The sequence below is a fragment of the Acyrthosiphon pisum genome, chromosome X, assembly GCF_005508785.2.
Source record: "Acyrthosiphon pisum isolate AL4f chromosome X, pea_aphid_22Mar2018_4r6ur, whole genome shotgun sequence".
NCBI lineage: Eukaryota > Metazoa > Arthropoda > Insecta > Hemiptera > Aphididae > Acyrthosiphon > Acyrthosiphon pisum.
This window is the reverse complement of record NC_042493.1, coordinates 41,049,003-41,072,587: the sequence shown is the minus strand read 5'-3', so window position 1 is coordinate 41,072,587 and position 23,585 is coordinate 41,049,003. Positions and strand designations below refer to the sequence as shown.

Sequence of the window (23,585 nt, the reverse complement as noted above, 5' to 3'; positions counted from 1 at the left end):
TTTGTGGCGATATTAAATTTGGTTTTTCAAACGAGAACAGAGTTTTCCCTGTAAAATCATTTAGGCAGTGTCAGGGGGATATATTTTTTTAAAATTTGAAGTACCTGTTCAAAAATTAAATGAGTATATTTTTCTCGTCTATTAAATTGTTTATCTAAAGGATAATAGTCCCTCGAAAACGGAATTAAACAAATATAAAATATATGTAATATTGGATATAGTATTTATTACACTTTGACCACTTTTTTACATATTAAAAATATTGATAGATTAAACTATTTATTAATTATTACTTTAATTTTGAAATCACCTAATCCCCCATATTATTTCCTAAACCCGTTATGATAATATTATTAAGTCTATGATCGACCTATTTCATTAATATACAAAGTTTAAAAATTGAAAGTTACTACTTCGAATTTAGATTTTAATAAGCACGTCAACAATTTCAGAAAAATCATCCACATAATAATTTAGTTCTAATAAAAAAAAACAGAATTTTATATCCCCTCAGGGACATTTATTAAGTAGTAAAACAAATCTCAAAAACTTGATAGTATATTATCAAGATATCAGATATTTCAAAATTTCTAAAATCGGATTTTTTAAATAACTGCAGCATTGTTGAAGAAAAAGGCCGTACGCCCCACCCTCATATCCACCACTGGATATTACTACCAAATTGGTTCACTGAATTCAACTAAGCGACTAGTAATTATTTTGTCCAAACATAGTGTTACAACCGTCGGAAAGAAATCCTACAATATTTTCCATAGGTACACCGTTCTGATCAAATGACTATGGTTTTTTCATACAACCTAAAAAAATATAGCATTTAAACTTAATGAAATTTTGGTAGTAATAATTGTTGGTGATATACATTTCTCCTGTAGCACCAGAAACTGCCTCATCTGCATTAGGGAATACTTGCATCATACTCCAAAAATTTGTTTGAATTTGATTTAATTCTGTATCAAAATACCTTACACAAATACACATGGATTTCATAGAGACAATGTCAGTTGACTCATCAATGAAATATTGTGTTTTCATTTTATGAATAAGATTTTAAAAAGGACAAGAACCAATAACGTTTTTTTTCTTCCAATTTGTATACCGTTCACAATTTTTGAGTCAGAAATAGTAGATTTAAGTTAATTTAATTTAATTTAATTTAACTTAATTTTTTTAAATATGTATTGATAATAAAATTTGTTTTGAATAATAACTTAAATAAATTATAAATATAAATTCATATTTTGTATGATTTTTAATGTTTATTTAAAATATACAACTTATAAATGTATTCATAATATACATAAGTGAATAGGTAATTTTACATGTTATATGGATATGACAGAGATGTAAAAAGGAAATATCCAGCAGTACGTAACACTTTGAGGGGAGTTTTAAAAAAATTTATCTTTATTTTTCTATACTGATTTTTTATAAATCATTGTCGTTTTGAAATTTTATAATTACAGAATAATTATTATTTTCCATAAAATGCCATTATTTAATTTAAAAACAATAAAAAAATATACAAATCAGATAGGTATGTGTGTATAGTAACATTTATTATTAATGTGAATTGCCCAATAGGTAATATATGTTGTTTCGACCATGGGATAAGTGTTTGGCAGCTGCAGTTGAGGCTGATGCACCCCAACAACTGAAAAACACGCATGTAAATTTAGAATGGGTCATGGCTTACTTGGAGTATAGAGTTTATCCACCTGCTATACCTGATAAAGGTAGCCGAGCAAACTTCAGGAGATGTTGTCGACCATTCATAGTAAAAGATGGAGTTCTGTACTACAAAAAGACTATGGCCAAAGTGATAATTACGCCAGAAGAACGAACACAAATTATTAAATTGGTTCATGATGGTGCTGATAGTTCTTTGGAAGCATCGGCTTTGTCTTCACACCATGGTCGCGACGCCACATAAAATCTTTTGAAAAAGCGATACTTTTGGCCTTTAATGTTGAACGATGTAAGATAATACATCAAGCAGTGTGATGCCTGCCAAAAAGCAAATCCTGCGACATTAAAAGTTATTCCTGACCTACAATCGGTTTCAGTACCTAAGCAAGTGTTCAAACAAATTGGTGTTGATATTATGACACTTCCAGTAGTCGATGACATGAAATATGTTGTAGTAGCAATAGACAATTTTCAAAGTGGTCTGAAGCAAGAGAACTTCCCAATAAAAGTGCAGAATCAGTTTCCTGCTTCCTATATGATGATATAATCTGCAAACATGGCTGTCCTTTAATTCATATTACTGATCAAGAGAATTTCTGAACAAACTCATATCAGAATTATTTCGCTTAACTGGTACCAAGCAAAGAATGACTTCGGCGTATCATCCTCAAGTGAATGATTTAGTGAACGCCAGAACAGAACTATAAAAAACTGCTTCCTCAAAGTTCTGCAAAATAATAGTAATAAGTGCCCTTATATTTTGCAAGGTGTACTATTTGCACATCGTACAACTCAACATACTTCGACAATTTTTTCTCCTTTCCAAGTTTTATATCAAAGAGAACCCATATTGCCTGTTGGTATATGTAATTTAAAATCAACCGATGTGGCTATGGGGGCACGATAATATCTGAGGATCTTGGTATTGTATCCGATGATGACGTATTTGATAAAGTTGCTTTCAATAAAACATTTGGAAAAATGTTAAGTCTGAGAAGTATAATGGAAGATAAAGTCCACACAAACATTGAAAAAGCTCAAGAACGGCAACGAGTTTCATACAACAAACGCCATAAAACTGATAATGTGTTTAATGTAAATTACAAGGATTTACTTCGAAACCTCAAGAGAGACGACCGGAAAGGAGGTTAGAGTGCACTTCCCTGGAAACCAAAAATTGGTTATAATATTATTGATTCAATAAATTCAAATAAGACTTGTTTCTTAATGTATAAAGGCAAAGTTATGAAGACAAGACAACACTTGTCAAATTTAAAACATTATTTTGATAAAGATATACAAATTTCCAATGTTATTGTAGATGATTACACACAGGTTACGTTTATGCTAGTTGAAAAAAAGAATTTTGAGTATGTATGTGGTAGGAGGGGGGAGGGCAGAGAAAAATATGCCATTATTTTATTTGCTTATATTACAACTGGTTTTATATTTCACTCAACTACATACTACAATACATTTTATAGCAAATTAAAATATATATAAATATGATATATTAATTAATCAAAAAAATAAAATATATAAAAGTATTATAAATAATTACCTATATTTCAGCTATTTGGGCTACTGAAGTTGAGTTATTTGTAGCAGCTATTTTGATAAACACAACTATAATGGTTGATACTTTTTCAAACAAACAAGACTGGCAAGTGTTCCATAAATCTGGTAGAATTCCAGCCACATTTAATATACATGAGAAATGTATATATTTAGTCAACGCAAATAGTAACCATTTTGATGTTGTTACTTCTGTAGAAGATATAAAGTAAAATCTATAATATAACATAAATAATTAATAGTACCTAACAAAATGTTAATAATTACCTAATAGTAATAAAATAGTATCTAATATTTATTATCTCATTCATTATAATTTCATACTTGCAAGTAGTCTATGTATTGTTTTATATTTGCTATTAATTAAATTTGTTTTTTTTATTTGTTTATGTTTATTGTTTATAATAATTAAGCCAATAACCCACGTCAACTAACTGTGTGGAATATTAAATCCGAAAATGATATTAAAAAAATTATATATAACCAAATCAAAAATAACTGGAAAAAAGAATGGCTTAAAATGAATAATAAACTAAATGAGATAAAAAGAACTATCGAAAAATGGAATAATCCAATATCACTCAAAAGAAGAGAAGAAGTCGTACTAAATCGCCTCAGAATAGGCCATACGTATCACACACATGGCCATCTCATGAAAAAAGAGCCACCAAAAATATGCCCTACATGTGGAATTACAACTACAATCTAACATATTATTACCGAATGCAGAGACACAAAAGCGGCACGACAAAAATTCAACATACCTGAACACCTTCATGACGCACTGGGCCCTGACGAAAAATCCATCCAAAACATAATTTTATTTTTGAAAGATATCGAATTGTACAATTTAATCTAAGTTATCATTATCATGTAAAAACAAGCCAATGGTCACACTACCGAGGCTTTTTTATTAAAATAAAGTTTTCCTGACATTCGACATCATCTAAGCTTAGGTGTCAAGAATTAATTATTTTTTAACATTTATAAATTAGATCACAATTATGGTATAGTTAAAACTATGGTTAAATATCATAATGTCATAATATACTGAATAGGATAAGATTGTGAAACATTGACAGATAATAAAAATAAGAAAATATAAGACAATATTTACATAATACAATAGTAGATTAAAGATTTAGGACGTCGTGTGGACGGCCGCGTTGGAGTCTGCGACTCTTTGGACGAGTGAATCGCTGAAGCGTGAAGTGCTGTGGACCACTTCCTTTAGATAATTTGTTAAAGAAGCTTACCGATAATTCTCTTATGTAGTTTTTGATAGTAGGAATTTTGAAATCTGTGTGCAGTGCGTCATTTCGGACAAACCATGGAGAATTTGAAATTACACGTAGGACTTTTGATTGTAATACTTGCATTTTGTGTATATGAGTTGTCGCGGACCTGTGGGGTGCCGCGTGGATGAGGAGTGTTGAGGTGAGGTAACCAAATTGTAAAGTTAAAACAAAGAAAAACACAATTTTTGTTGTCGAATGCGGAGGTCAGGTATTTATTCAAAAGAAACTGTCACTGACACAAACTAATGATGAACAAAACACTAAAAAGTGTTTAGTGTATGCTGTAGCGTTTTCGATTCGCGGGGACGTGTGTCGTCCGTGAGTGTGTACCCGGCGAGGTCTAGAAAACAAGTAACTCGTTCAATCCGGTTCACCGAACGGCCGGCCGACGGTTCCTGGCGCGGGTGTCACGCGCCGGCGTCGTCCGTCGTCGCTGGGCGGTTTGTTTGAGAAGCACAACGCGGCTTTCCGCGCAAAAGGCTATTTGGATTCAAACAGCCATTACGCGGGACCGCGTCAGAGTTGTAGCACATTGACCCCAGACCGGGGCTGCATATAAAATTAAAGGGCGAATTATTTGTTTATATAATAATAGTGAGCATTTCCAGTTCAATTAAGTTTGCCGATTCATGAGTGGATATATTATTTTTAAGCGTTGGTATCCTTGGTGTAATTTCGATGATATATGAGGATTCCAAGTGAGTTTTTTATCTAATAAAACTCCAAGATATTTAATATTGTGATACCAAGCTATGTTTTGACCGTTTTGACATTAATGTATTATAGTATTTGGGTCTTCGTAACCCTAACAACACATGACGTCCACGGGAGCTTCCCAAATGTTTCCTTGGTTATTTATTGTCTTTGCCAATAGAATCAACTAATATTAAGTTCAAGCAATGGCCATAGCAATGCACAAAAAAAGATTTTGGATTTTTCTCCATGAACTTTGTCTGAACTCCTGTTATACTTCCAGACATAGTTGCAGTACCGTCAAAACAAGTAGAAATAACATTTTCCCATTTGATTTCATACTCTTCAACTACATCATTTAAAGCATTAAATATACTTGTGGCATCAACTGTCATCATTCTCTTCATGCACACAAACTGTTCTATTGGTCTGTTTTTGAATTTATCAAAATATATAATTACAACAGATAACTGTTCATGGTGACCGACGTCACTAGTCTCATCAGCCATTATTGACACTTTTTCATTTACTAACGTAACTTTTAATTGTCTTTTAATCACAATGATGATGGACGCAATGAGATCGTTTTGTATGTAATTACTACAATATATAGAATTTTTAGGTCCTGTTTCAAAGTGCTTTTTTAATATTGGATCATATTTTTTTAAAAGATCAACTATTCCTAAAATTAGACCTTTATAAATATCATTTTTCTTTTCACTGTGTCCACGAAATGGTTTACCGCCAATGCCTAAAAAAAGTGTTACGTCTATTAAACGTTGAATTACTTGCCTATTTATTAACCTTTGTTTTTCTCTCTGACTTCGGGTATTTTCTCTTTCTTCATCTAACAATACATCAATTGGTTTTGAATGAAGAAAATTTGAAAGGGATGTTACACAATTTAAATGTACTTTAGAGATTTGGTGAGCCTTAAATTTGATGGTAGCCGCTTTCCAATTTTTATAACCAGTATTTGTATAAGCCCTATCAGTTTGACCAACATTTATACCATTAGAATTGTTAAACATGCGACATGGAAAACAAAATGCCAAATCAAACTTTGGACTGTATTCTAACCATGAAAATAATTTAAACCAGGATTTTTAAAACGAACGCTGTGCTCCACTAAATGATGATCTTGGATAAAATTCTAAATCTGGTTGATAAGGTCCTCTGATAACTCGCTGTTTAAATTCTATTTGATTTAATGGTATAACATTTTTTGGATCATCAGGATGTAATTGATGTAAACCTGAGTTACAGTTATCTTCATCTAAACATAATAAGAATTAAATGAATGTCTATTTAAAATTATTGAGCCAATCTAAAAGTTAAGTCAGCCTAATACCAACAAAGCACTATATCAATCATAGATTCAACACTAAATATCAAATTAACAAATAGTTAGTTAATTAATAATTACATTTACTGGGCGATCGAATCTAATATTTAATTTCAATAAAAAATAAAATAATTATTTTGTATATTTTATTAGCTATTAAATTCATTACAATGTAATAATATAATAATACTATAATATTATGTCATATAGTATAATTATACAACAATTATTTACACATAGCCACATAGGAGTTAGTGTTAATGCAAACAAAGATGATTATAAAAAATTAATGGTTAACACTCAACATAAGATTGACACATTTGATAGTTATAGTTATAGTTAGGTAGGTACTAAATATAGTTTGTTTTTACATTTATAATAGTATGAATGCAACTGAATCATACAAACCTTCAATATTAGTTATAAATTAAATAATATAAATAGATACAATGAATCTATAAACACCATACAACAAAGAACACAAACCAAGTAATTTTAAAACTGTGTATATAAATACTAAAATACCTGATGGTTCATTAACAATAAATGATGAAGTATCTATTTCAGATTCTTCATGTTTAGTACTACACTGCGGTGATAATAAAACTTGATCATCTGGATCATTGCCATCTAAATTATTTAATACTATTAATTTATAAGTTGAACGTAAGTAAAACGAAACAGCATAACCGAGTATGTATAGGAAGACTGTTTCTGATAAAAAATAATGAAAATAAAATATTTTTATATTTGTTAAGTATTAAATAGGTATTAACTTACCAGTATTTAGTTTTGGCGTGAAAAAGTCATGCAGTCTTCTTTTTTTTGAAATTGTTTGAAGTCATACTTAATAATAATAATTTACAATTTACAATTGTAGGTATTTAATATTTAGTTTAGTTATAACAGTTTTACCATGACAAATAAGATTTTATTTGTCATGAGTTTTACAATAATTCAAATCTTATCTATCGCGATGCTGTAACATTATATGTATAATTTTGGCGCAAATCTCTTTATCAAAATTGAGTTACCAACCATAGATCTTATACCTGAGTATAAGGTATATGTTACCAACATAGATAATAAAGATAAAGATAAGAGCACGGTAGATATACCATAGAACAATATAATCTAAGAAAATAACAGATATTTCGCCACAGCTAATTTAGTATTGAAATTTGAAAAAAATATTTTTAGAGTAAGTTTGGAAATCGAGATTCAAGGAATTAAATATAAGTGTCAGGTACGGTCCGCAGGAGGGGCAGTTGCATACTCTGCCCCCCCCCCCCCCCGTAGTACCGCCTATGACTATAAGTTAATGGCAACATATTAAATTAATTTTGTTACTTTTTAATTTAAATTTTTCTTCCAGCCTTTCATCTGTATATTATGGTGTATTATCAATTTCTTAAAAATCCAATTATAAAATAAAATTCATATAACTATTAACTACACATGATTTTTAGAAGAAGAAAGTGGCATCATTTGGTGGCGCTGATGTTAATAGTGCAGTAAGAATTATTATGAGCAAATTATTTTCAAATAAATTGGGTATTGATATAACTCTAACTGGAACTTCGTTGATATGCAAAGATAAACAGAGTTTACAAAAGTCAAATTTTTATAAACTTATACTAGGTATTTATAAATATTAATTATTAGATTAAATTCAAAAAATCTAAATAAATTAGATAATTAGATAATTTTTGATTCAATATTTTATAATTCGCAGAGTCAATTAGAATTTTATTCAACACAGCTACTGAAGAGCAAATTAAAAAGCCTATAGCAAGTTGGTTAAAACACGCAAAAGAGCGTTTAAACAGACAAAATATTACATTGTAAATTATAATATGAATAAGTAATTTATTTTCTTGTTAATTAAACAAATTTATATGTTCTAGGTAAATGTTCAAAGACGAACAACACATAGGTACAAAAAAATTATAATTACATTTATTTTATTAAATATATATTGCAGGTAAATCCTATACCTTTAAAATATTCTTAATAATCTTGCATTTATTTTCTTGTTAATAAAAAAAAAATATATGTTCTAGGTAAATGTTCAAAGACGAACAACACATACAAAAAGAAGATGACATTATTTTAATTAAATAAGGGATATTTGAAGTTAAGGCATGTTTTGTACATATAAAGATTCAGTGTGATATTATCTATCAGAAAAATATAATTGTATAGAGTTTAGTTGAGAAATACAGTTTTTTATACTACATTTGGTGCGCAGAGTTAAAAAAATACGTATTCACAGCTATAAGTAAACAGCCTGGACTTAAACAAAAATCTATGAAAACCTATTTTCTTTAATATTGCACATATCGAATTGATTTTTTTTTTTAAAATGTTCAGAATGGTATTCTGACTCATATTTTACCGTTGGACAATTTTTATCAACACTAAGACCGAAATTATAGGGTGAAAATGACGTTAATTTGGATTGTCACAAATTATTATGGTTCGTAATAATTAAAAAAATAAAATAACTATAGTACTATGACAAAAATCATAAGTATTTATTCGTCATAAAATGGTCTATCAGGAAAATATAATTTCATAAAATTTGGGTAAAAATTAAAGGGTAAATAGACTTATGTTCAAAAAAGAAACCACTGTAATTACGATATTTTGGATTATCACAATATACATTTTTTCGAAGTAATTTAGGAAAAAAATATCTATAGTACTATGACAAAAATTATATTTTCTTAATCGTCATGACCTGGTCTATCAGAAAAGTACAACTTGATAAAGTTTTGTGGTAACAGCGATGTTTCAGAAGCAGCGCAAAACCTAATTGCCACATGGATTAGACGAGTAAACACATTAACTTCGGTAAGTAAAGTTAGGTTAATCCCCTTAATGTACAGCTAAAGTTAACCATATTAATTTTTTCAGACACTGTTCGTCGAATCTAAAATGGACGTTAGAGAACGTCCATTGGAGTCAAAAAATGTCTACCCCAATTATAAAATAAAATTAAACTATTGGTATTTGCTGGGCGACAGAATACAGCCGAAAAAAACAACCATTGCAGAAATAAAATTATTGATGGAGCTGTATGGTTTTCCAAAAAATCCATCTGACACCAAATGGTCATATGTAGATATAAATTTTAAAGGGCTACCATCAAAAAATATCAGACGTAATCTAGGTTGTATAACAAACACTAATCATGAGAAACGTAAAAAGTATTGTAATACTGATGAGAGTATATTTGACTATCGTAATTGCTCGAAGATAGATAATGTCGTAAGTATATTGTATATTAGGTTTTTATCAGCTCAGGTTTTTTTTTTTTAAATGACAATTTTGTACAAATTAATATTAATACCTGAACATTATGTTTTACAGATACCCGTTGTTGATCAACAAGCAGAGCAGTTGTCATCAAAACAGTCCGATGATCCTTTTCCAGTTGGATCACAAACCCATGGGGAGAGCTCAGAGATAGATTATGACGTAAGTATATTGAAATTAGATAAAATGTATGTAAAAATCAATATTAATACTTAAACATTATGTTTTATAGCCAAATGTTGAACAGGAAGCAGAACAGTCAACCCAACGCGAGAGCTCAGAGACAGATAATGTCGTAAGTATATTGAAATTAGATATTTATCGGTCAGGTATAAAATGTTTGTAAAAATCAATATTAATACTTACATGATATGTTTTACAGATACCCGTTCAACCAGAAGCAAAACACTCGTCATCAACATCCAAGGGTCGCAGCTCAAAGATAGATAATGTCGTAAGTATATTGTATATTAGGTTTTTATCAGCTCAGGTTTTTTTTTTTAAATGACAATTTTGTACAAATTAATATTAATACCTGAACATTATGTTTTACAGATACCCGTTGTTGATCAACAAGCAGAGCAGTTGTCATCAAAACAGTCCGATGATCCTTTTCCAGTTGGATCACAAACCCATGGGGAGAGCTCAGAGATAGATTATGACGTAAGTATATTGAAATTAGATAAAATGTATGTAAAAATCAATATTAATACTTAAACATTATGTTTTATAGCCAAATGTTGAACAGGAAGCAGAACAGTCAACCCAACGCGAGAGCTCAGAGACAGATAATGTCGTAAGTATATTGAAATTAGATATTTATCGGTCAGGTATAAAATGTTTGTAAAAATCAATATTAATACTTACATGATATGTTTTACAGATACCCGTTCAACCAGAAGCAAAACACTCGTCATCAACATCCAAGAGGGAGAGCAGCTCAAAGATAGATTATGATGTAAGTATATTGTATATTAGGTTTTTTTTTTTAAATGACAATTTTGTATAAATTAATATTAATACCTGAACATTATGTTTTACAGATACCCGTTGTTGAACAAGAAGCAGAGCAGTCATCAAAACAGTCCGATCATCCTTTTCCCGTTGGATCACCAGTTAATGTAACCACAATTGGTTATCCCTATTATGCTGCTATTGTAGTTGAATGCGATGCAAATTTTGTCACCGTGAAGGCGTGAAATACCCTCTAACAAACAAGTTGCATACATATCATCTAAAAGATGTGAAACCCTATACACCTCAGGTAATTGGTAATAATCAATTAAGGCCAATAAAATATAAAGCTAAACAATTAACAAAAACACAAAAATCCAATATAAGGAAACATGAAAAAAATTTATTGATATATTTATCAAAGAAATAATTATGTAAAAAAAATAAATCTCACTTAAATATGTTCCTTATATATGTTAAATATTATATGTTATTTTAATTGTAATTGTTTATATATAAAAAATATATTCTATATTATTATTCAAACCATCTTCTATTCAATTTCAGACAAAAAAAAATAAAATAAAAAAATTGGTAAACGTATGTCAACAACTCGGAACCGATTTAGAAAATTTTCATAAAAAATATGAAAAGAGATTATCTTAAATAAATAAAAAAATTAAATAATAAAAAAAATGTACGTATTTGAATGATTTTGGTACTTTATGTTTTATTGAAATATATGTTTGTGATTAGTTAGTTCATTTTTCGTGACCTCGTAACTGGTGGGCTGTCTAAAAAGAAATTTAACTTTACCTTTTGTCCATTGACTAAAACAATATTATTATACTAAAATATTTAGCTTACAACATTCTGCTTCGTCCAAATTGTGCATAAATCTCTGTCGTTCATTAACTTCTGGGCTCGTAACTAGTGGTTCGCCTGAAGAAAAAAGATTTTAAATGAATTTTAACATAAATATATTGTTGGATAAAATTGAAAATATAATAATTGTTTGAACATAAAACCTATTTTCTTTAATATTGATATTAGGTAAATTAAATAATTTTCAAATATTCTCCAGATGATGTCAGCGCAATTTGTTTTCTCTCACTCTGGAGCACGCGCAACATAGACAAAACGAATTTACACAGAATCATTTTTTCTATGTTTTTAACTAATCTTAGAGTAATATCACCCATTACCTAAAAGATTGAGAATAATATTTTTGAGGGTATGACATTTTGATTTGTCTAAATATTGTCTCAAAACAATTTTAACATAATTTAAATTTACAACATTTTTTTGTTTATTTTGAAAGTCGAATAAAATCAAATAACAATAAAATATAAAATCGATATTGCATTCCCTCAAAAATATTATTCTCTACTTTTTTTTGCAAACTACTTTTACACTACAAATAGTGCGCTGACATCCTCTTAATAATCTTACATTTATTTTCTTGTTAATTTAAAAAAAAAAAAATATGTTCTAGTTAATTGTTTAAAGACAAACAACACAATATTTAAAAGGATGACTATTTATACATTTATTATAATTATTTTAATTAAATATATTTTTCAAATGATGTTAATTTTTCAATTGTATTATTATATTCGGTAGGTAAATAAATACATTGTTATTATTTATTTTGTTCTATTCATTCCATTCAATTAATTAAATTAATGAGACTTTTTTTAAGAATGTAAATGTAAATTTTCTCAGACATAAATAAATATATATATATATATAAAATAAAAGGTATGTTAAAGAGACTCCGTCTTCCGCAGGATGGTAAAAAGTAATGTCTTAGAACTAGTATATATAAGTATATAATATACATATATGTGACTGCAGTCTATGGACATCTGCAGGACCCTGAAGGGTTATTCTTCATAGACTTAAAATGCAAGTGAACAGGACTTCCGTTGGAGGTACAGAATATATCCTAAGACTTCTATGAGATGGTAGTAAGGTTACTAGTCTTCACAGGACATTCCTGGGAAGCGGACATTCATAGTTCTGTTGGATATAATATGTCCATCCCATATGTAGACTATGACCTACACAGGAAGATCCCAGGATAATCCCATTATCCTATTGGGAAGGTAATAAAACATACAACAGGAATTCTTTGTGTTGTCAGGGAACGTGAATAGGACTGCTGAGCTTTTTGATGGGTTGAGTGCAATTTTCCAACTTTGTCCATTTTTGAACTGCGTCGAGGTGAGTTTGAATATTATTTATTACCTTATCTTCATTATCAGAGCTAGAATATATTACACTATCGTCCGCGTATAGAGCTATTTCCGTGTTCATTGTGTGGGGAAGTCAGATATGTACAAATTGAAAAGTATTGGGGACAGTTACCCCAGCATTAATATATGAGATATCCGAAATTTATATATTATAATATTATATTAATAATAATGAAATATTATTTAATGTTATCTCATTCATTATAATTTTATACTTACAAGTAGTCTATTGCCGGGTTGCATAAACGTTCATTAAACATTTAATGAACCAATAGCGCGCTATTGAATGAATAAATTATTTAATGGTTCACTAAACGGTCATTAACCTTATTGGTTCCTTAAACTGGAGGTTACCAGATCATTAAATTAGTGATCAGATTTCGGCTCACTAAATTTTTTAAGCAACGGTTTATCACACAATTATAATTTTTTCTCAAATCTCAAGATAGCTAATATGCCTACCGATACGAGTTATACTTACTAGTTATTAACATTTTCAAATTATACACATTAATATTATCTATTATCGATCTACAGTAATTTTTTAGTACCTGTTAATATAATAATATAATAATATATAGGTAATTACTAATCATGTCGGGAATAAGTACATCAGATTCCGATGATGAATTTTTCTTGGATATGTTGTATCATCTACCAAGACCAAGGCTTTTCCGAGATAGATCAAATCCTCTTGAAGAATTTGATGACTTTGATTTTAAATGCCGTTTTAGGTAGGTAATATTTTTAACGTTTATAAACATAAATTATAAGTATTAAAATATATATAGGTATTACAGCATATAAAATCAGCTATAGGTGTATCGTGTAGGTCCTACTGTACCGTAGTATCGTAATCGAATAGGTACACGACTTCATAATATCAAATATGTATATTGATTATTGAATATAATTATTTATTAATAGGTATAACCCGTCCAGCTGTTCATCTTGTCCATCGGCTGACGTCACAGTTACCAACACGATATTACTATACACAATTTCCATTGTAGGATAGTAATCGTCATGGACAAGTATATAAAAGTATATAATCGTAACGGTCGCCAATGGTCAAGATGAACTATCTAGGAATGAGCAATTTTAAAATTCTCATTGCACATATTAAAATGTCTCATGTCTCTCATGTTAAAATAGTATAAAAAAAAATCTCACGAGATAATGAATAGATATGATAAGCCCAGATAATGTTCTTACTTTTAAGTTAAATAATAGGTAAATTCACTCTATTAATTAAGATTACTAAAATTGGAACTGTTGAACACAAAATTTGGTTTTTGTACGTTGCATAGATACCTAGGCGTCCTCTAAGGATACTTGATTACCTACTAAAAACCGTCGTAAAAAAACAAAATACACGTCATATGAAAGTACAACTCGTTGAATAGAGAAAATAGATCCATGACGTCAATGAACATTTGTTAATTGTTGTTTGAACTTGTTTCACACATATATTGGTCCAAATAAGTATAAAACTATATTCAGGGCCATAGGCCTAGACAAGGCCATACATATGGGTAGGGTTAAACCCCCATTACAACATGGACAGTATCTATATAAATGTAATTATTACTATAACTCTCACCCTTCCCCTCCCATATAACTAACTGTGCCTAGAGATTTGGCACATATTATTTTTAATAGGTTGCTGTATAGAAGTACTAGCAATAATATAATTTTGGAAAATAATTCAGATTTAATTAAAACATAAGTTATAGTACATTTTTATGCCTACATCAATGGGTTAACACTATACATGCACATGATTGTTTATTACACACATCAAATTAATAGAGTACATGACACACAAGCACTCAAAAAATTGTCAATGATTAAAAAATAGTGAGCTGACATAGATGTCATAGATGTGTTAGTATATGTAGATGAGCAACTTGTACCTAAAAAACCTTAATAATATTTAATATTTTGAATAATAAAAAAAAATAGTGAAAATACTGTTGGTGGTGGGGAGGTGGATCAAATTGTATAGTTTGCCTTAGGTCTGCTTGTCAGTTCGGCACGCCACTGCTTTATATATTATATATATATGCAATTGCATCTATATCTAATAATATTATATTTTAATTAATAGGCTTTCAAAAGAAAGTTTTTGTGTCTTGATTCTTATTGTTCAAGGTGTTAAACACGAATCAAAAAGAAATGTTGCACTGTCTCCAGAAGTACAAGTTTTAATAACTCTTCGTTATTATGCTACTGGAACATTTCAAGTAAAAATTATATAATATTTTATCACAATATAATAAGCATAGACATTATAGTTTCGCTAATTAAATAATTACATTTTAAAGCAATAGATATAAATATATTAGTTATACAATTTTAATTTCAGGCAGTTATTGGTGATCATATCAGAGTTAATAAATCTACTGTATGTAGAACTATTAAAAGAGTTTCAACTGCTATTGCTCGTCTTTACCCTCAGTTTATAAACATGCCTCGGACCGCACATGAAAGAAGTATTGTTCAAACAGGGTTTTATAAAATAAGAAATTTACCACGTGTTATTGGTGCCATAGATTGCACTCATATACGGATACAGTCTCCTAATAGTGATATTGGTGAACGGTTTCGTAACAGAAAAGGGTATTTTTCTTTTAATGTTCAGGTTATATGCAATAGTAATATGGAAATTATGAATATTGTTTCTAGGTAAGCATAAAATATTATATAGTATAGACTAGATAGTATATATTAACGATTATATATTATAGATGGCCAGGATCTGTTCATGATAGTACGATTTTTGACAATTATTTAGTCAGAGCAAAGTTTGAAAATCAGGAATATGGAAATAATGTTTTTTTGATTGGGGATGGTGGTTATCCATATTGAAATTATTTAATGACTCCACTCTTAAACACGAGCACACAAGCAGAAGAAAATTATCAAGTAAATAAACAACTAAAGTCTAAAACCCCTATCTCTTAGTAGTCATAAAACTGAAAAATTACTCGTTCAAAAAAATCTAAAAACCTAATTAAAAAGGAAAAAAGTGGTTCCTATTTGAAAACAGAAGTTTGTATTATCTTTAAGTCGTACAAACAATCTCAAGTAATATTGTTTTTAAATGTATTTAAAATTCCAAAAACGAGAATTTGAATATATGCTTAAATTAAGCATACAAATAGGATGATGCATGTAATTTTTTTTTTTACAGAGAGCACATATTAGTACAAGGAATGTTGTTGAAAGGGTCTTTGGAGTATGGAAAAGGAGATTTCCTGTTTTAACTGTTGGAATACGCACCCTACATCTATGAAGACTATTGTTGCCACAGCTGTATTATATAACATGTTATTACAACAACGGGATGAAATACCAAATAATGAAGAGCCAATTAGACCAGAGTTCTTACATGAATTTAATGCAAATTCCATAAGACAGACTGGAAATTTAGTCAGATCACAATTAATTAATTCAAGATTTTTCCTAGTAATATAAACTATTTTAAAAATAACATTTTAGAACATGGAATTTTATCTTATATTCAAGTACAATCATTTGTTTTTTATGCTCTAAAGTCAATAATAATTAATGTGTAAGGTCAGACATACCTTGTTAGAAAGATTGGCAATTTTATTAGCATAGTTAATTAATTAATAAATTAGGTAGGTAAGTAATAATGTTAATAAGAAAGAAAAGTTTGTTATGTAGAGAATGTTAAGATTTAATTTAATTGTAAAGCTGAACTAATAAAAATGTAAGAATAAATAAGATTAAAAACTGTATATAATTTCGTAAAAAGATATATGACTTTATTCGAACGAAAAACATTCTACTATTTGTCTACTGGGTATAAGTCAGTGACAAACTTTATGATAATGTATGAAATGTGATAACAATTTTCAAATTATTGATTATACAACAGAAATATTATTACCGATTCTCATCAATCGATTTGTCAATTTGTCGTTTTGTAATCAATTACTTTAATGTTGTTAATATATATCAGTGATATTTTTTAATTTATAAAACTTATTTTTAGTGTACAAAATGCATGTCATTGATATGCCATCTATACGACTTGGTGGCTAGCAGTTGTCCGAAAAGTGATAAGGACCCGAAAATCGAAAAAGTACTACCAACAATTGTAATCGAAATGTTGTAATATAAATTATTATTATTATTATTAAATTTCTGTTGATAAAAGTTATACTATAATAAAAATTATATAATTCCCGCGTATTTTGTAGTTTACGATTTTAGTATTGTATTTATATAGTATAGTATTTCAGCATTCAGTATTTCGAACTATTTTTTAACTATTACATTTTTACTTTTTTAGTCAAACATAAGTTTATACGTCGTCAAAATAAAATGGATTTTGGTAATTAATTAATTGACCATTATTATGATTTATGATAGTTGTAGAAATACTCAGTGGCATAGCCAGGGTTATGGAATGGGGGATTTTTAAAGTTTTCATTTATAAATAATACATATATTAGGGGAAAAAATTTCAATAGAACACCCAAAACCCCCCTGGCTTCGCCACTTGAAATATTCAATTTTTTTGAACACAAGAATTAAAAGAACATTTTATTAACATTATAAATAACATTTTTTTTTAACTAAAATTAACTAAACAGTTTAAAAAACAAATAATAACATTATTTTTTTTTTAAATAATAAATAAACACACCGATTTTATACAAAACTTATGTCACTATACAGAGTGTAACAGAAAGAAATGACCAAAAAAAAAAAAAAATTATGCTACTTAAACTTATGACAAAAATTGATAAAATTATAGGATAAGTAAATAGTTTTAGAAATATACCAATGTTAGAAAATTTCCAAAAATAATATTTTTAAAACAGTTATAGTGTTCCAAATTAATTTAATCAAAAAAATACTGATAATTGAAAAAAATCTAAAAAAAAAACTACTTGATTCAGATAAATGTTTTTACCATCCAAATAGTTCTTATAATAAGATTCACAAAATTGCTATTTTGAATTTATTCAAAAAAATTTTAATCAAACTTAAAATTTTTCACTTTCGGTATTAAAAAATAAAAATAATTTTTCTTTTATTTCACGTGTAGCACAATTGGCTATAAATTATACATAAAAAAAAAATTTTAAATATTGATTAAGACAAACGTTATTCCAAAAGTCAGTTCTACCCGTTACACCCTGTATTATACAGCATAATATTTTTGTTTGTATATCAAATAATAAAAAAAATTATTTAAATATAACATAAAAAATTTATTTTAATTTTTTTCTACTGCAAATTTTAAATTAAGAGTTAAAAATTATCAACGTTCAGGTTAGTAAATAGTCTGCATATATATTTTAAGGGTAAATCACAATACTACTACTTATATAGTAATATAGTATTAATAGTGTTACGTATTTTATATAAGACAGACGAAGGTACACACACGAGCATTGACAAAGTACGACTGCTTTATTTATCATTACGCACGACGGCGGACACACATAATAATCACATAATGTTATATATATATATTTATCGATACAGATAACATATCGGAGTATCGGACACAGTGACACACCGTACAATGTACATACATAATATCTTTCCCTTCTATATAATTTTAGTACAAATAAATTAACTTATACAAGATTCATACAATTTAGAAAATAATAATGATTTAACATTAACAATTTTACACAATACATAATATATATAACTTAAAAATTTAAATAGATAAAACAATATATTTTTTTTTTAAAATATTATTATTATTATTACTCAAGTTCCCTTGGATGTACCTCATCATTTAAATAACTCTTTTTCAATTTGTTTACATGCATTAATCTGATTTTATCACCAACCCGGACTAAATAACTGCATGTTCCCAACATTTTCATTATACTGTTGTGAACCCCTGTCTGTATGCTATACGCAGTATGAAATATAGTAATAGTATAATATAGTATAGTGTGTAAGCATATTAATGTGTGAACAGACAGAGTCACACGGTCTTAAGAGGACGCTACCCACCCGAATTATGAGAGCAAAAACATGGTTCACGAGTTTTAATACTGTGAAGTCTGTAATAATACTAAATTCTCCAAATTTATATTGACAAATAAAGGAAAATCTTATCTATGCTTAAGCGTTTCGATTTTTTTGAAAAATCTAATAATTTGTTTTTGATACGTTTTGAAAGTATTGAGTTTTTCACCTACCCATAAAAAAAGAACGAAATGTGTTATCGACAAAATCAAAACGCTTAAGCACAGATAAAGTTTTCCTCTATTTACTGTAAATATTTGGAGATTTTACTTCAATTATCCACGCGATAGTATTCATACGCCCAAAACACTTATTTTTAAATATTAGAAAATAATAAAGGTTTATTATGAATATCAAATACTCAAATCCCCTCCTATGAAACTAATCCGAGTAGCGAGCGCAGTTCGCGCGACATCTAAATACGTCTCGTGAGGGCCCGCATAGCGCGGACGTGTACTAATTAATTCCAATAACACACAAAGTGTACTAAAATAGTAAAATATATAAAATTATTACCTCTACAACTATTATTACAATATTATTATTATTGTATTAGGACAATATCCGCGCGCTGAAATTAAAACGTTAGTTGTATTTTAATTGTTAACTGTTCAAATGTTATATTTTAGTAGTTGTAGTTCATATTGGATTTTATAGTATATTATGATCAGTGTTCGCTAAATTACGTGTATGTGATTGAAATTTATTTTTTTTATCTCCCTACAACTACGTTAATATAAATATGGCACCAAAAAAAACCCGTGTTCAAAACACTCCGACTTGCAAGAGAAAAATTATTCAGAGAATGAAAAACTTAGTAAGAAAAGGAAATGATTCAACGTAAGTACCAATATCAGTAAAATGTAATAATATACTATAAAAGTTTCAAGTTTCCATGAATGATATTTTAAATTACATCAAAATAACTAAAATAATTCTAGTTTTTGTTGAATTTTGTGAAAGTAAGAACTTATATGCTTATAAAAGAAAATTGTACATATTATATACATATCTTTAATATTTTTAACTGCTATAATATCAAATTATGAAGAACCTTGTATTATATTAACATGCTTTTTGACCAAACAAAAATAATTTATTGACGTTAGATGAGAATTTATTATAATAGGTACGGGTGAATATCTAATGTTGAAAAAACTTCAAACGCTCATAAAAAATGAATTTGATTTTCCGGTAATTTTTTTTAGATTCTGAGTGGAACGATGAATGTATTGATTTTACAATGATGTGCGTTTTTTCATTTTTGTGCCTGTCATCGCCTTTTAGGACAGTAAAAATGCTTAGATTTCCTTCAACACTATCTTTTCTGATAGGAAAGTGAATCTAGTTGGTACTTAGGGGAGTCAAAAGTAAAAATGTCTCCGAAGTTTTCAAAAGATCCGTGAAAAACAAAAGAAAAATGAAAGAAAAACGGGAATTTTACTCAAAATCTGTTTTCGAGAAAATTGATTTTGGTTTTTGGTGCAACTCTTAAACAAATGACCGTTGGAACATGACATTTTGACTGAATGTTTATATAGTAGCATTTTCTATACACCATAACATTTTCCAAATATTTCGACGTATTTTGAGCTCTTTACTGACATTTTAAATTTCCATTTTTATTTAAATTTTTTTCTATAAATATCAATACAATTTTATTTGCTGGTTAAAAAAAGCTTGAAAATGTAATAGAAGGCTCTTAGCATATTGTTTCAAAGGTAGATGCAAAAAATTTAAAATCCATAGTCACATTTTTTTTTAAAAGCATTTAAAGTTCAAATATTAAGAAAAATACGTAAAAATGACGAAAATTTGCAAATTATTTTGAGATAGAAATTCATAAAAAATTTTCTTTTTAAATCTAAGGTTTGAAAATGTAATACAAGATTATTCATAAATTTGTCTGTCTTTATCAAAAAAAAAAAATGTCTTAAAGCAAATCAAATTAAATTTTTATCAGCGTTTGAATTTTATATATTTACGATATTGGATATTCGCTCGATTTCTCATAAAACGATTTTGTTCTTTTGTTGTTATTCAAAAACGAATAACTGTAAATACGTAAAAATTATACAGAATGTTTATATTTTAATTTTCTATACACCATACAATTTTGAAAATATTGTGTATCTTTTGAGCTGTTTACGGACATAATTGTCAATTTTCAATTTTTTTAGTTTTTTTTCTATAAATATCAGTAAAAATGTAATGAAAATGTAATGCAAGGCTCCTGAGTCCTGATGTATTGTTGAAATAACAGTTGAAAAATATTGAAAATATTAGTGAAACATTGGTGCAAATTAAAAGTAGATAGGTACGGTTATTAGTTTTTGAGTTGCACTAAAAAAACCAGATAAATTTTTTCGAAAACTGGTGTTGCGTAAGTCTACGTTTTGCCTTAATTTTCATTTTGGTTTTCAAAATCGTAAATAAATAGACATTATTATTAATCTTATTTATAACTATACAATTAAATATTATATATATATGATATATCTCATATAATAATTTTTATGTCTGTACCTATATTCCATAAAATATTAAAATCTATATTATATTATTATGACGTGTAGTGGTCCAAACCTATTCCATAATATTCTACCATCTCCAATCAGCTCAAATGACACGACCTCGCAACAAACAAAGTAAGTTCATACAGTTAATTGACTAAAAAACGTGCTAAATATAATATACTATAATATATGCATTAATTTTACTTAGTAATTGCAGTCAAGTAGATCAAAATTATGCTAGTCCATTTGCTCCTATTTCTGCACCTGAAAAGTGTATGGTAAATAGGTACCCCAATGGTAATTGATACTTCATGGTATCACTCTAGGTAAATAATAAATAATATTACAATACAACTATATTTATTACGATAAACTGTGTTTTAATCATATAATAATTTTTTCTAAGATGGTTTGATTGGAGATTCTAGTATATTAGAGATAAAATGTCCATTTTCTGCCAAAGATACCAGCAATGCTGTTGATGCCGTTAACAATAAACTAGTATGTTAAATTATTATTATTATTTATCTAGTACCTACTACCTACCTATATTATATAACTTACTACATTCGACATTTTTATATAAACTATTTCAGTTGCAATGCTGCGTAGTTGTAGGCGATTCTATACAGTTGAAAAAAAATCATTCTTATTACTATCAGGTGATAGGTCAGTTACATGTATCTCATAGAAAAACATGTTATTTTGTAATTTATGCAGCTAATTGGATCAATGTTGAAAAAATTATGTATGATCCAACATTTTGGGATTTAAAAATGATCAATTATTTAACAACGTAATATATTTATAATGCTTATGTCATATTAGCTCAACAAGACAAATACATTTTATATCGTATCTAATCAACTTTTTTGTTTTAGATTCTATTTGGAAGTCTTGTTGCCAGAAATAGTAGATCCACTGTACCCCAAAAGGATGCTCAAAACCGATATAAGAGAATATAAGACTGGCGACTAAATAATAAATAAACATTTCGATAATATTTTACACGTCTTATATTTTTATTTTATTCCACCTATATATAATAGTTTTTCCATTGCCCGATGATTATTATTATTGATTTATAATTTATTATTAGAAATATCGTTTTATTATATTATAATATTACAATACCAGTAGCGTACATGGTTATTATAATAATAGGAAGTAGGTACTTGAAAAAAATTAATTAGGTAAAAGTATGTTTTAGATGTATATTACGAAGTAAAAGTGTGTAATGTTGGTTGATAGGCGATCGCCTATACTGAGCAAATATATATATAGGTAGGTTTATTACGTGTGACAACGTTTGTTATGTATATAAAAAGGTTCAACGTTTACATGAAAATTATTATTCATTTATGTGATTGTAATTTAATTACTGTTTCAAACATATTATCTCAGTAAGTAATTACGCGATAATTAAAAACTAAGTTGTTAGGTAAAATAATCAGCATTGTGAAAACGTTGATAAATATATTTAGATAAACAGGATCTCTTATTGATAGTTAGTTAGTAAGTGAGCACCATCATATTTAGACGAAGTACAATAAGCGTGAAATGAATACGATGACGGCTGCTGCATTTATGAAGGATGCTCGACAATCAACATTCGGTGAAACACTGAAACGCTCTCCCGTATGTGCATTGTGCCGATCGCGCGCGGTACGGGGCGTGGCTAAACGCGTGCTTGCGCCGCACGAAAACACCTAACAGCGCATTCTCTCGAACGTTATATGGTTTCGTTTGTCCGGGTAGCGTCCTCTTAAGGAATTAGCTGTGTGGACAGTTTTGAGCCCGAGTGAGCCCCTACCGTGTCTCGCTGTCTGTGTAATATTCAGTGTAGTCCTGGCAGACCGAGCAGAGCCTCTGTTGTTTTCTTGACCGA

General features: G+C 28.5%; 2 protein-coding genes and 1 long non-coding RNA gene across 3 annotated transcripts; 1 reads left to right on the top strand and 2 right to left on the bottom strand.

Moving 5' to 3' along the window:
• Positions 1–1,532: 1,532 nt before the first annotated feature.
• Positions 1,533–2,866, bottom strand: LOC103311872. Its single transcript, XR_003838636.1, has 3 exons — positions 2,088–2,866; positions 1,746–2,025; positions 1,533–1,672 (listed from the first exon to the last, which is right to left on the bottom strand). It is a non-coding gene; the product is annotated as an uncharacterized LOC103311872 (long non-coding RNA).
• A 2,565-nt stretch (positions 2,867–5,431) lies between these two features.
• LOC103311877 (zinc finger MYM-type protein 1-like) lies at positions 5,432–6,304 on the bottom strand. Its single transcript, XM_008191684.1, has one exon. The coding sequence runs from the start codon at positions 6,302–6,304 to the stop codon at positions 5,432–5,434; it is 873 nt and encodes a 290-aa protein (XP_008189906.1).
• A 7,441-nt stretch (positions 6,305–13,745) lies between these two features.
• On the top strand, positions 13,746–16,022 carry LOC103311876 (putative nuclease HARBI1). The gene is made up of 4 exons (XM_029485120.1): positions 13,746–13,885; positions 15,262–15,397; positions 15,520–15,773; positions 15,902–16,022. Exons 1-4 carry the CDS (start codon positions 13,746–13,748, stop codon positions 16,020–16,022), a joined length of 651 nt encoding a protein of 216 aa, XP_029340980.1.
• The last annotated feature ends 7,563 nt before the right edge of the window (positions 16,023–23,585 follow it).